The sequence below is a fragment of the Thalassophryne amazonica genome, chromosome 4 (assembly GCF_902500255.1).
Source record: "Thalassophryne amazonica chromosome 4, fThaAma1.1, whole genome shotgun sequence".
In the NCBI taxonomy this organism is placed as follows: Eukaryota; Metazoa; Chordata; class Actinopteri; order Batrachoidiformes; family Batrachoididae; genus Thalassophryne; species Thalassophryne amazonica.
The window spans coordinates 96488437-96503756 of record NC_047106.1 but is presented as its reverse complement, the minus strand read 5'-3'; the positions used below and the strand labels follow the sequence as shown (position 1 = coordinate 96503756).

General features: G+C 39.9%; 1 protein-coding gene across 3 annotated transcripts in view; it reads left to right on the top strand.

Annotated features, from left to right (window-relative positions):
• Positions 1 to 15320, top strand: part of si:dkeyp-97b10.3 (NACHT, LRR and PYD domains-containing protein 1b allele 3) — a 136507-nt gene that overhangs the window by 79217 nt on the left and 41970 nt on the right. For 2 of the 3 annotated variants that reach the window (XM_034168290.1, XM_034168289.1), the window contains 3 exons: positions 275 to 337; positions 519 to 548; positions 11565 to 11597. In XM_034168290.1, the coding sequence (XP_034024181.1) occupies positions 275 to 337; positions 519 to 548; positions 11565 to 11597 (126 nt within the window). Of the gene's footprint in view, positions 1 to 274; positions 338 to 518; positions 550 to 11562; positions 11598 to 15320 lie in introns of all 3 variants that reach the window. The other variant, XM_034168288.1, reaches the window with a different exon arrangement.

Here is a 15320-nt window from a genome sequence, read left to right as displayed (position 1 = left end):
CCTTGAATTTATGGGCTGCTTATTGGCTAAAGCAAGTAGTTTACATTTGCTCCTTTAGTTTCTAGGCTGCAGTCAGCCTTGTTATATTTGACACATTGTAATTGACATTTTTGACATTTTTTTTCTGGCATTACATACTGTACATAAAAACATTGATGGCAATAAAATCAATTTGTTAATTAAATGAAACTAATAATTAGTGGAAGCTTTAGATCACACGCTTTCAGTCATCATAGGAGTAGAAGTATCTTGCTTATCTTGTTCTTTCAAACAGAGAACACAGAACCATCCACAGACGAGAGCTCAGAGGAGGATGAGGACAACAATGAGGACTCTGGTAAAGAATACACTGCTGACTCTGTTAGATCTCATGCTTCTGCCTTAACCATAGCATTCACATTTAAAATTTTTACGATAAATGTTGAGATATCTCTTTTTGATCGAGGCTGTGTTTAACCTTTAAATGTATATAATGTCATTCTTCACTGTTCTGTCTTTTTTTTTTTCACTTTACACAGATGGTTGTGGTGAGAAGGATGAAGGAGGAGGTAAGAAGTGATACATTTGCGTAAGTTTATTGTCAGGTTGCAAGTTTCAGAATATTCTACCACCCTGGTTCCAAAAAAATTAGGATACTGTGTTAAAATTAAATTAAAAACACAATGTGTTGATTTACAAATCATGACTATATTTGATTTTTAATCATATCAATGCATCATATTAAATGTTGAAACTGAGAGATTCTGTTTACAACCCCAATTCCAATGAAGTTGGGACGTTGTGTAAAATGTAAATAAAAACAGAATACAATGATTTGCAAATCCTCTTCAACCTACAACCCCTGGCAAAACTTATGGAATCACCGGCCTCGGAGGATGTTCATTCAGTTGTTTCATTTTGTAGAAAAAAAGAAGATCACAGACATGACACAAAACTAAAGTCATTTCAAATGGCAACTTTCTGGCTTTAAGAAACAGTATAAGAAATCAAGAAAAAAAATTGTGGCAGTCAGTAACGGTTACTTTTTTAGACCAAGCAGAGGGAAAAAAATATGGACTCACTCAATTCTGAGGAAAAAATTATGGAATCATGAAAAACAAAGGAACGCTCCAACACATCACTAGTATTTTGTTGCACCACCTCTGGCTTTTATAACAGCTTGCAGTCTCTGAGGCATGGACTTAATGAGTGACAAACAGTACTCTTCGTCAGTCTGGCTCCAACTTTCTCTGATTGCTGTTGCCAGATCAGCTTTGTAGGTTGGAGCCTTGTCATGGACCACCAATCAATCAATCAATTGGATTAAGATCCGGACTATTTGCAGGCCATGACATTGACCCTATGTGTCTTTTTGCAAGGAATGTTTTCACAGTTTTTGCTCTATGGCAAGATGCATTATCATCTTAAAAAATGATTTCATCATCCCCAAACATCCTCTCAATTGATGGGATAAGAAAAGTGTCCAAAATATCAATGTAAACTTGTGCATTTATTGATGATGTAATGACAGCCATCTCCCCAGTGGCATGCAGCCCCATATCATCAATGACTGTGGAAATGTAACATGTTCTCTTCAGGCAGTCATCTTTATAAATCTCATTGGAACAGCATCAAACAAAAGTTCCAGCATCATCACCTTGCCCAATGCAGATTCGAGATTCATCACTGAATATGACTTTCATCCAGTCATCCACAGTCCACGATTGCTTTTCCTTAGCCCATTGTAACCTGTGTTTTTCTGTTTAGGTGTTAATGATGGCTTTCGTTTAGCTTTTCTGTATGTAAATCCCATTTCCTTTAGGCGGTTTCATACAGTTCGGTCACAGACGTTGACTCCAGTTTCCTCCCATTCATTCCTCATTTGTTGTGTTGTGCATTTTCGATTTTGAGACATATTGCTTTAGTTTTCTGTCTTGATGCTTTGATGTCTTCCTTGGTCTACCAGTATGTTTGCCTTTAACAACCTTCCCATGTGTTTGTATTTGGTCCAGAGTTTAGACACAGCTGGCTGTGAACAACCAACATATTTTGCAACATTGCGTGATGATTTACCCTCTTTTAAGAGTTTGATAATCCTCTCCTTTGTTTCAATTGACATCTCTCATGTTGGAGCCATGATTCATGTCAGTCCACTTGGTGCAACAGCTCTCCAAGGTGTGATCACTCCTTTTTAGATGCAGACTAACGAGCAGATCTGATTTGATGCAGGTGTTAGTTTTGGGGATGAAAATTTACAGGGTGATTCCATAATTTATTCCTCAGAATTGAGAAAGTCCATATTTGTTTCCCTCTGCTTGGTCTAAAAAAGTAACCGTTACTGACTGCCACAATTTTTTTTCTTGATTCTTATAGTGTTTCTTAAAGCCAGAAGTTGCTATTTGAAATGACTTTAGTTTTGTGTCATGTCTGTGATCTGCTTTTTTCCTACAAAATTAAACAATTGATTGAACATCCTCCCAGGCCGGTGATTCCATAATTGTTGCCAGGGGTTGTATATTCAATTGAATACACCACAAAGACAAAATATTTAAGGAGGACTCTGAGGAAGATGTGACTCTCACATCGAAACGTTAGTCTGTTGAACATTTTTTACTTTCAGCACCTTATTTATTATTTTTTTTTTCGCCTTCTTGCTCTTGGGTCGGGATGGGTCGCATTTTTCCTTTCCTCCTCCCTCCCAAACTTTCCTGCTACTGTAGCGTGTTTTGTCTGTGAGGCTACCAGCCCTGCTCCTCTGGAAACGGCAAAATGGATCTAATCAAGTGGTCTCTGAATGCAATTGAACCTATTTCTTCTACAAGACACTCGGGAGCAGATGACCCGACCTGTCCTTCCGGGACACATGTGGCGGGTTACATGATGGACAGCTGACGGATGGTGGCAAGTTCATGTGCCTGTACACGTTGTCTGTGGAGGACGTTGAAGAATGTTTACTGACTTGGAGCTGTGGTGACCGCTTTTCTGCTGTGTCGAGCGGCCATAGCACTGGTTTACCCGGAAAATTAGAAGGTTTCCATAGTAGAGAGCTTGAATCTTCGACTGGACTGGGTTGCTTGACGCGAGGACGTTTCGCTTCAAATCGCAGAAGCTTCCTCAGCTAAATTCTTGCTCTGGTAGTTCTGACTTCTGTCTTGACTCTTGTAGAGAAGAATAAACAGAAGCCACAAAAGCTGGAGTTTTAAACCTAACCAGACCCCTCCTACCAAGAGGCTATACGCTAGTGACTAAACAATAGCTCTAATTAGCACCTAGTGTGCTCTAGTTACAGTAGTGTTCAGAATAATAGTAGTGCTATGTGACTAAAAAGATTAATCCAGGTTTTGAGTATATTTCTTATTGTTACATGGGAAACAAGGTACCAGTAGATTCAGTAGATTCTCACAAATCCACAAGACCAAGTATTCATGATATGCACACTCTTAAGGCTATGAAATTGGGCTATTAGTAAAAAAAAAAAAAAAAAGTAGAAAAGGGGGTGTTCACAATAATAGTAGCATCTGCTATTGATGCTACAGACTCAAAACTATTATGTTCAAACTGCTTTTTTAGCAGTCCTGTGAATCACTAAACTAGTATTTAGTTGTATAACCACAGTTTTTCATGATTTCTTCACATCTGTGAGGCATGGAGTCAACCAACTTGTGCCACCTTTCAGCTGTTATTCCACTCCAAGATTCTTTAACAACATTCCACAATTCATTCACATTTCTTGGTTTTGCTTCAGAAACAGCTTCTTTGATGTCACCCCACAAGTTCTCAATTGGCTTTAGGTCCGGGATTGGGCAGGCCACTCCAAAACATTAATTTTGTTGGTTTGGAACCAAGATTTTGCTCGTTTACTAGTGTGCTTTTGGTCATTGTCTTATTACACCCATTTCAAGGGCATGTCCTCTTCAGCATAAGGCAATATGACCTCTTCAAGTATTTTGACATATCCAAACTGATCCTTGATACCTGGTATGCGATATATAGGCCCAACACCATAGTAGGAGAAACTTGCCCATATCATGATGCTTGCACCACCATGATTCACTGTCTTCACTGTGAACTGTGGCTTGAATTCAGAGTTTGGGGGTCGTCTCACAAACTGTCTGCGGCCCTTGGACCCAGAAAGAACAATTTTACTCTCATCAGTCCACAAAATATTCCTCCATTTCTCTTTAGGCCAGTTGATGTGTTCTTTGGCAAATTGTAACCTCTTCTGTACGTCTTTTATTTAACAGAGGGACTTTGCGGGGGATTCTTGCAAATAAATTAGCTTCACACAGGTGTCTTCTAACTGTCACAGCACTTACAGGTAACTCCAGACTGTCTTTGATCATCCTGGAGGTGATCAATGGGTGAGCCTTTGCCATTCTGGTTATTCTTCTATCCATTTTGATGGTTGTTTCCCGTTTTCTTCCACACATCTCTGGTGTTTTGTCTATTTTAAAGCATTGGAGATCATTGTAAATGAACAGCCTATAATTTTTTGCACCTGCGTATAAGTTTTCCCCTCTCCAATCAACTTTTTAATCAAACTACGCTGTTCTTCTGAACAATGTCTTGAACGTCCCATTTTCCTCAGGCTTTCAAAGAGAGAAGCATGTTCAACAGGTGCTGGCTTCATCCTTAAATATGGGAATCCTGATTCACACCTGTTTGTTCCACAAAATTGACGAACTCACTGACTGAATGCCACACTACTATTATTGTGAACGCCCCCTTTCTACTTTTTTTTTTACTAATAGCCCGATTTCATAGCTTTAAGAGTGTGCATATCATGAATGTTTGGTCTTGTTGGATTTGTGAGAATCTACTGAATCTACTGGTACCTTGTTTCCCATGTAACAATAAGAAATATACCCAAAACCTGGATTAATCTTGTTAGTCACATAGCACTACTATTATTCTGAACACTACTGTAGCACCCTCCTAATGACTGGGCAGCTGTCCCTCCTAATGATGGGACGGACGCGTCTCTTGATGGTTCCCTTGACGACTCTCCTGATGACGTGAATGACTCATTACCATGAACAAAAGACTGAAACTGCTTTGACCTGAGTACCCCATTGTAAACAGGGGACAAAACGTGTCTCAGACCACTTCCCCAGTTAAGGCTGGGTTTCAACTGTTTCACATAGAATGCCTCCTTGACCCCTCTCTCAAACAATTTTTTCTCTCTGGCTAAGATTTTAACTTCCTTGTCCTCAAACATGTGGTTAGTGTCTTTAAGGTGGAGATGAACTGCAGATTGAGGTCCACTGGCGCCCTCTCTGCGGTGCTGTTATAGCCTTTTGTGTAAAGGTTGCTTAGTCTCACCTGTATAGTCTTATAGAATACACTCCCTAGTTACAAACAGAGCAATGTAGTGTAGTCTATCAGATGTCAGGAAAACTGTAACGAACACTACATAGGTGAGACTAAGCAACCTTTACACTAACTAGAGCACAATAGGTGCTAATTAGAGCTATTGTTTAGTCACTAGCCTATAGCAGTCTGCCTCTCCTTAGGAGGGGTCTGGTTAGGTTTAAAACTCCAGCTTTTGTGGCTTGTTTTTCTTCTCTACAAGAGTCAAGACAGAAGTCAGACTACCAGAGCAAGAATTTTAGCTGAGGAGGCTTCTGCAATTTGAAGCAAAACGTCCTTGCGTCCAGTTGAAGATTCAGGCTTCTCTACTTTAATATTTAAAATAAACTTTTACCACAGCATGTCCAGGACCGGTGTCGCAGGCCGAGCGGTGCGCCCGTAAAATTGGTCCGCCCTGCCTCCACTGTGCATGCATCATTTCGGAGATCCGCCGCTCATCTAAGACAGAGTCTCTTCACCTAAAGCGATCAAATGGATTAAAGGAAACCCACTGATAATTTACAATTGGGTTGGTAGATTATGATATTGAGAGCCTACATGAAAAGTTGTAGGCATGTGTGATCACTTATGTTAAAGTTAAGAGTGTTTTTGTATGGCTGGTCTAAAGGCCCAGTCACATGGCACACGATGATTCCTGAACGAAGGGAAAAAGTAAAAAAAGTCGCAATTTGTTGAGCAAAGGTGGACGAAAGAGCTTTTATCACCGAACAGTCTGTGAAGCAAGAGTGCAAAAGGGACGAAAGAGGAACTTAACAAACCGAAGCTCGCGATCTCAATGCTTTAGCGAAACACGCCTGGAGCCACAGCTGGAGCAGTGTGCGTCTGCATCTCTGCGTTCCAGGACTCGGCACTGGGACGGAGCTCATAGTGCCTGAGTCCTGGAGAAACTGCAAACAGAATCTGTGGAGATCTGTGTGCACCTCAGTGGACCACCTGCTCTGGTTCCTCGTCAGGAACAAAAGAGGGATCATCTCCATCATTATCAGAATCCTCACTGTCTGTCGACACGCTGCGCGCTCCATCTTGCTCCAATTAAAAAAAAAGGTGTGCCGTGGTCACTGCTGTATCAGAGTATTATGTTCTAAGCCATATACGTATATTGATTTATAACAGAAAACTGTCAAAAGGGATGATAAATATATATATATAAGTGTAAAGATGATTGAATATATCAGAGCAGTAAATTAATCAGTGCGTGTGAACGTGCGCATTGACTCACGTGCGGTTATTCCACCAGCTGATCAATGATCCACAACGTGAATTCTTCCTTCCAGAACAGCTCTTTATATAATCATTTTGATTCATCTCCCTGTTTGCCACATGTACAGAAGGACTGGATTGTCATTCCTACACTCATATTGTTATATTTAATACAAAATAATGAGCACACGCAGCAGCTCCTGCTGCCGCTGATGCTGCATTCAGTTACCGTCAGAAATTACACAACTTTTTTGTTGTTTCAAATTCAACAGTTCTCACAAACCGGCTTCTGCACGGTGTGAAAACATTCAGCTGCTCCAACGAAGTCAAATTAAACAATAACGTTACAAAAACTACACAAACGATTAAAAAACATCAAGAACGCCAGCAAAACGAGACACAGATGAATCGAGGTTTTCGTTGCCCTTCGTTCAAATTTTTTAACAGTTTAAAAATGCTGACGTAGCGCCCGCTGCAGGAACGAAGCTGTGCGAAGGTTAAACGATGCCAACGACAGTCAACGAAAGTCCAGACTTCTTGTTTCATCAGGGCTTCGTCACCCTTCGTTAAGTGCCGTGTGACTGGGCCTTAAAGCTACCAGCAGGCGGCCATGCTATCTGCTATAACAGCGATGTGTGACGTCACATAGGCACAGAGGTTCACAACTCCGCCAGTGTCGCCCTTCAGTATACAAGGGGCAAAGATGTTAGAGGTGTCAAAACTTGTTCCAGAAAGGGCAGAGAGGGTGCAGGGTTTCTTTGCAACCACCCACTCCACCAGGTGATTTCACTGATTAACATCACTTTGAGCAGGTGGAATCAGTTAATCAGTGAAATAAGCTAATTAATGGACAACATCAATTGACATATTTCGACTTATGAGAAAGCCCTTAAAATCCATAAATTAGCTGCATCATTGTTTAAGCCACAGTGTTCAAAACATGTGAAAAAAGTAGCGGCTTATAGTCCGGAAATTACGGTATTTACATCAGCGTGTGTTCGCTGTAGCTTTTGTAGCTTTTCTGTGCCCATGCTACATCACAGCATTCTGCAAGCGATCCGGGGGGTTTCTTCTGTTGGTTAAAATTGTGTCAATTGGAGCATTTATGAAATTATCAATGATGGGTGAATTCTGACTTTCAGAGGCAGATATTTCAGTTGTAAGGCCTCCTTATTTTCATTTATGCGCATCAGTCGTTAGTTTATAGCAGTCTATCTTCCCAGCGGTATTTTATCTTTGAGTTTTCTTTTCCTTTAACGGGATTATTAACCATCAGATGACAAGGTAAAACCTCTTAAAACATTCTAAAGTCAGTTTTAAGCAGAAGTGAGGTTGTTTTAAGCAGAAACGAGGCAATAGTTGGTAACGCTTTGAAATGACAGACGCGCAGTGAATATATCAGCTACCAGCTCGTGTAGCCGCGGCACTCTGATCACTTCCTCCGTCTTTTATGATAAAATAATGCTGAATTTATGTGGAAATGATTGTTGTACAAAAGTTTTGGATATCTGTTGCTGAGATAGATGATGGCTGGAGTGCAGTTTGAAGCAGAAATGAGGTGATAATCAGTGAACCACGGCTAATGACGCATGCGTAGTGAAGGCAGGGCGTACCGATTTTTAGGGGGGACTGTTCGGTTGGCGAAACCGGTTTAAAATGAGGGACTCCAGCTATAATTTCTGAGGAACATTATTATTTGAGAAATCAAAGATTCAAACTACTGTAAAAAGTCATGTTTCTGTTAAGGGTGTTAACATTTGGAATAAGTTTCCTGATAACACTAAATTATTTGATGACTTGGTTGGCTTTTAAAGGCTTTATAAAAATAATTTAAATACTTATTATAGCATGATGAATTAGATTTCTAGATTTTTTTTTGTTGTTTGTTTTTGGGTTTGTGCATTCTGCAATGTTGTTTGCATGGTTGTGTTTTGAAATGTTTTTAGTTCAGTGATTAATTTATACTTTGTATTTGTTATCATGGGTATATGTATATTTATATATACACTCAACAAAATATAAACGCAACACTTTTGGTTTTGTTCTCATTTTGTATGAGATGAACTCAAAGATCTAAAAGTTTTCCACATACACAATATCACCATTTCCCTCAAATATTGTTCACAAACCAGTCTAAATCTGTGATAGTGAGCACTTCTCCTTTGCTGAGATAATCCATCCCACCTCACAGGTGTGCCATATCAAGATGCTGATTAGACACCATGATTAGTGCACAGGTGTGCCTTAGACTGCCCACAATAAAAGGCCACTCTGAAAGGTGCAGTTTTATCACATAGCACAATGCCACAGATGTCACAAGATTTGAGGGAGCGTGCAATTGGCATGCTGACAGCAGGAATGTCAACCAGAGCTGTTGCTCATGTATTGAATGTTCATTTCTCTACCATAAGCTGTCTCCAAAGGGCGTTTCAGAGAATTTGGTAATACATCCAACCAGCCTCACAACCGCAGACCACGTGTAACCACACCAGCCCAGGACCTCCACATCCAGCATGTTCACCTCCAAGATCGTCTGAGACCAGCCACTCGGACAGCTGCTGAAACAATCGGTTTGCATAACCAAAGAATTTCTGCACAAACTGTCAGAAACCGTCTCAGGGAAGCTCATCTGCATGCTCGTCGTCCTCATCGGGGTCTCAACCTGACTCCAGTTCGTTGTCGTAACCGACTTGAGTGAGCAAATGCTCACATTCGCTGGCGTTTGGCACGTTGGAGAGGTGTTCTCTTCACGGATGAATCCCGGTTCACACTGTTCAGGGCAGATGGCAGACAGCGTGTGTGGCGTCGTGTGGGTGAGCGGTTTTCTGATGTCAGTGTTGTGGATCGAGTGGCCCATGGTGGCGGTGGGGTTATGGTATGGGCAGGCGTCTGTTATGGACGAAGAACACAGGTGCATTTTATTGATGGCATTTTGAATGCACAGAGATACCGTGACGAGATCCTGAGGCCCATTGTTGTGCCATCCAAGAACATCACCTCATGTTGCAGCAGGATCATGCACGGCTCCATGTTGCAAGGATCTGTACACAATTCTTGGAAGCTGAAAATATCCCAGTTCTTGCATGGCCGGCATACTCACCGGACATGTCACCCATTGAGCATGTTTGGGATGCTCTGGACCGGCGTATACGACAGCGTGTACCAGTTCCTGCCAATATCCAGCAGCTTCGCACAGCCATTGAAGAGGAGTGGACCAACATTCCACAGGCCACAATTGACAACCTGATCAACTCTGTGCGAAGGAGATGTGTTGCACTGCATGAGGCAAATGGTGGTCACACCAGATACTGACTGGTATCCCCCCCCCCCAATAAAACAAAACTGCACCTTTCAGAGTGGCCTTTTATTGTGGACAGTCTAAGGCACACCTGTGCACTAATCATGGTGTCTAATCAGCATCTTGATATGGCACACCTGTGAGGTGGGATGGATTATCTCAGCAAAGGAGAAGTGCTCACTATCACAGATTTAGACTGGTTTGTGAACAATATTTGAGGGTAATGGTGATATTGTGTATGTGGAAAAAGTTTTAGATCTTTGAGTTCATCTCATACAAAATGGGAGCAAAATCAAAAGTGTTGCGTTTATATTTTTGTTGAGTGTACATATGTATACATTTTTTTTTATTTTTATGGTTAAAGGGGTTGGCGTTTATAAGCCTTTGCTTCTGGCTACACACTTTCGGGCACATGGGCATGTTGTTAAATTGTTTACTTTGAGCTTTTTTTTTTTTTTTTTGCTATTTTTTATTCAGTGTGTGCCGAATAAATAAATTCAAATTCATTCAAAAATTCATTCATCAGAGGAAAAATCATGGTATACAGTGGAAACACGTGACTGCCATGATTTTTGGAACATGTTGCTGGCATCAAATATAAAAATGAGCTTACAGTTTTTGGCAAAAACAACAACAACAACAAAAAAAACCTAGTATTTTTCAGTTTTAACTGTGGCTGACGGCAATTAAAAAATTTTAAACAGATTACAAGCATTGCAGTTAATTTAAATTAATTTGGGGGGTGGGGGGGCGTTCCAGTTGATGAAGTGTATAAATGAGGCGTCCAGAAACACTAAAGCAGTGAGCAATAAACTTCACTCTCATAAAAAACAGTCACAGAAATATTTTAATCTATAAAAATTAACTGTACAATAGCAACTTTGGAAAAATGGCTCAACATCAACATGCTCAGCATGACTCCGTGTTGCACAACAAAGTGTATTTTCAGACTTTTATCATCTCTCAATTAAGGTAAGGGTTTTGTGCAGTTCAGCAATTTTTACTTTGCATATTAAGGTTTTTTTTGTTCTGATTTTAGAATAGAGTGATAATGCTGGGTCAGTGTGTGTGTGTGTGTGTGTGTGTGTGTGTGTGTGTGTGTGTGTGTGTGTGTGTGTGTGTGTGTGTGTGTGTGTGTGTGTGTGTGTGTGGAGGTGGGGGCACTTTTAATAACGAGTTAAAAGTAGAGCATTTGGAAGGTATTTCTGTTACACGTCACAGAGTTCTTCAATGAAACGTTTCAGGTTTAAATGATGTTTATAGGAGGAGAATGTCAGTGACTTCAGGGAGGTTTAACCTCAGACACATGAAAATGTAAAAGGTAGATTAAAAAGTGATTTTGTGCTATAAAATGGATGAAGAGCAACATGAATCAAACATTTTTACACAGTTTTACATGTTTAAGAAGTCCATGGCTGTTATGGCTTAAACGAGTGTTAAAGTGCAAAAGGTCCCAAAGACGGCAATAGTTTTAATATTTCATATGTTGTCTTTATACTGTTTTCAGCTAAATATAGGTCTCATGATTTCCCAATCATGAAATTCTGTTTTCATTTACATTTTACAAAGTGTCCAATGTTTTCTGGACATGAAGTTGAAAAAAACCTCAAGGTCCTCATGAAACCAATTAAATACTGTTTGACAAGGTTTTATAATATATTTACCTCTGTCTGTCTGTTAATCTCATCTAATCTGTGCTTGTTTGGTTTTCCCCCAGAAACTGAAGCCAACAATAAGAACTCAGTAGATGGTAAGAATTACTGTAACCAAACTTAGCCTCAGCTCTGTGAACGCCCACAGTCTCCCACATACAGAATTTTGTGCTTTCAAGTGTCTTATGCGTTCATCGCATATTAGATTGTCCAAGGTAAATATGTTTTTTTCTTCTAGCTGCTCTGCAACACAGAGCAGCTGCCCTTTATAACACTGACTTTGTGTTTATACGTATCTGTGTAACTTGACTGTATGGTTGTGGTCGCCGTGTACAATGGTTTTAGTGGAAACTCAGCGGAATGGATTAACATCAGAGATTCTACATGAATATGCCACAAAAATTCTGTTTTTGGGTCAAGAGTCAAGAAACTGGGTCAAGAGTTGAAGGCGTAAATAAAGGGTTATCACAGATGGGCATTAGTGTGGAAGCAGAAGTAATTTTAAATTGGCGTCGAAACTGTCTCCAAATCTTTATTGTAGATAAAACTACTGTGTTTCAGGTATAATTATTAGGATATGAGTTTAGAGGGGCACAGACCAAAGTTATTAAAGAGACAGAGCTGCATGAATGCGCCTCCATTTGGCACCAGTCTGTTTTAGGGATGCTGTACCACATGCTAATTTTTTGAATATTGGCTGCCCAATAGTACGTCATGAAATTTGGTAGTGCGAGGCCTCCATCACATTTAGCTCTTTGTAGAATTGAAAATTTTGCCCTTGGTGTCAAATAAAAGTAGAGAAGATCCTATCTAGTTTTTAAAAAAAATGATTTAGGGACGAATATTGGCAAGCACTGAAAAAGGAATACAACCCCTGGCAAAAATTATGGAATCACCTGCCTCAGAGGATGTTCATTCAGTTGTTTAATTTTGTAGAAAAAAAGCAGATCACAGACATGACACAAAACTAAAGTCATTTCAAATGGCAACTTTCTGGCTTTAAGAAACACTATAAGAAATCAAGAAAAAAAATTGTGGCAGTCAGTAACGGTTACTTTTTTAGACCAAGCAGAGGGAAAAAAATATGGACTCACTCAATTCTGAGGAATAAATTATGGAATCACCCTGTAAATTTTCATCCCCAAAACTAACACCTGCATCAAATCAGATCTGCTCGTTAGTCTGCATCTAAAAAGGAGTGATCACACCTTGGAGAGCTGTTGCACCAAGTGGACTGACATGAATCATGGCTCCAACACGAGAGATGTCAATTGAAACAAAGGAGAGGATTATCAAACTCTTAAAAGAGGGTAAATCATCACACAATGTTGCAAAAGATGTTGGTTGTTCACAGTCAGCTGTGTCTAAACTCTGGACCAAATACAAACAACATGGGAAGGTTGTTAAGGGCAAACATACTGGTAGACCAAGGAAGACATTAAGCGTCAAGACAGAAAACTTAAAGCAGTATGTCTCAAAAATCGAAAATGCACAACAAAACAAATGAGGAACGAATGGGAGGAAACTGGAGTCAACGTCTGTGACTGAACTGTAAGAAACCGCCTAAAGGAAATGGGATTTACATACAGAAAAGCTAATCGAAAGCCATCATTAACACCTAAACAGAAAAAAACTAGGTTACAATGGGCTAAGGAAAAGCAATCGTGGACTGTGGATGACTGGATGAAAGTCATATTCAGTGATGAATCTCAAATCTGCATTGGGCAAGGTGATGATGTTGGAACTTTTGTTTGGTGCCGTTCCAATGAGATTTATAAAGATGACTGCCTGAAGAGAACATGTAAATTTCCACAGTCATTGATGATATGGGCCTGCATGTCAGGTAAAGGCACTGGGGAGATGGCTGTCATTACATCATCAATAAATGCACAAGTTTACGTTGATATTTTGGACACTTTTCTTATCCCATCAATTGAAAGGATGTTTGGGGATGATGAAATCATTTTTCAAGATGATAATGCATCTTGCCATAGAGCAAAAACTGTGAAAACATTCCTTGCAAAAAGACACATAGGGTCAATGTCATGGTCTGCAAATAGTCCGGATCTTAATCCAATTGAAAATCTTTGGTGGAAGTTGAAGAAAATGGTCCATGACAAGGCTCCAACCTGCAAAGCTGATCTGGCAACAGCAATCAGAGAAAGTTGGAGCCAGATTGATGAAGAGTACTGTTTGTCACTCATTAAGTCCCATGCCTCAGAGACTGCAAGCTGTTATAAAAGCCAGAGGTGGTGCAACAAAATACTAGTGATGTGTTGGAGCATTCTTTTGTTTTCATGATTCCATAATTTTTTCCTCAGAATTGAGTGATTCCATATTTTTTCCCTCTGCTTGGTCTAAAAAAGTAACCGTTACTGACTGCCACAGTTTTTTTTTCCTGATTTCTATAGTGTTTCTTAAAGCCAGAAAGTTGCCATTTGAAATGACTTTAGTTTTGTGTCATGTCTGTGGTCTGCTTTTTTCTACAAAATTAAACAACTGAATGAACATCCTCCGAGGCCAGTGATTCCATAATTTTTGCCAGGGGTTGTAATATTCTTGGAACCACATTCATTTTTATTGTGTTGATTCTACCTAGTAGGGATAAGGGAAGAGCATTCCAATGTTGGAGATCTGTTTTCACTTCTTTGACCATGCGTGTAATGTTTTTTTTTTTAAGTGAGGTGAGATCATGTGAAATATTAATGCCTAAATAGCGGAAACTAAAAGGGTCAACATTTACAGGAAAACATTCACTCTTTATAAAGTTCAACTTATATCCCGAAAATGAACCAAATGTTCGCAGAATTGTAAGGATATGATCAATACTAACAGTAGGGTTTGAAATGTAGAGCAGAAGGTCGTCAGCATAGAGTGAGACCCTGTGCTCAATTCCGTTTCGATAGATGCCAGTGATTAATGAAGAGCTTTTGATGGCAATGGACAGGGGTTCAATAGCAATGGCAAATAATAGCGGTGACAGTGGGCAGCCCTGTCGGCAGCCGCGTTGCAAAGGGAAATATTCAGACCAGATGGAGTTTGTAGTCACACTCACAGTAGGAGCATTGTATAAAAGTTGTATCCATGAAATGTATTTCGGACCAAAACCAAATCTTTTGAGAACTGTGAATAAATATCCCCACTCCACCCTGTCAAAAGCCTTTTCTGCATCCATTGATACCACCATTTCAGCCTCCTGTACATGAGATTTTGAAAGGATAATATTGAGTAACCGATGAATATTTGAAAATAAATGTCGTCCCCCAATGAAGCCAGTTTCATCACTGCAGATTATGCTTGGTAGGCAGGGGTCAAGACTGTTAGCTAAAACCTTAGCTAATAATTTAACATCGGCGTTAAGAAGACTGATGGGTCTCCAATTACTGCATTCTTCCAGATTTTTGTTAGGTTTTGCAATAAGTGAAATTGAGGCTTAGGTTAAAGTTAGAGGGAGTATTCCACGTTCCAGTGAGTCATTAAAGTAGACCTGCATTGAAATAAATGTGGTCAGATCTCAGAAAGAAATAGCTGATATGTATTTATAAGACCCTTATGAATGCAGTAAAGTAAATATGCAAGCCCAAATTTGTAATTCAGCGGAGAAATCGTCGTTTAAAAATGACAAATTTGCAGCTAAAATTTGGCCCTCAGTGAAACCCGTTTGTACATCTGGGTCATTGCAGTGACGTCCGGCAGACGACGGAGCGCTCCTGCATTGAAATTGATTTTATCTGTTAGTAATGTTACTGTTATACACATCCTGGTTTCAGCATCCAAAAGTAAGCTGCAATGAATGTGAGATACAGCTCTGCATGCTCAGA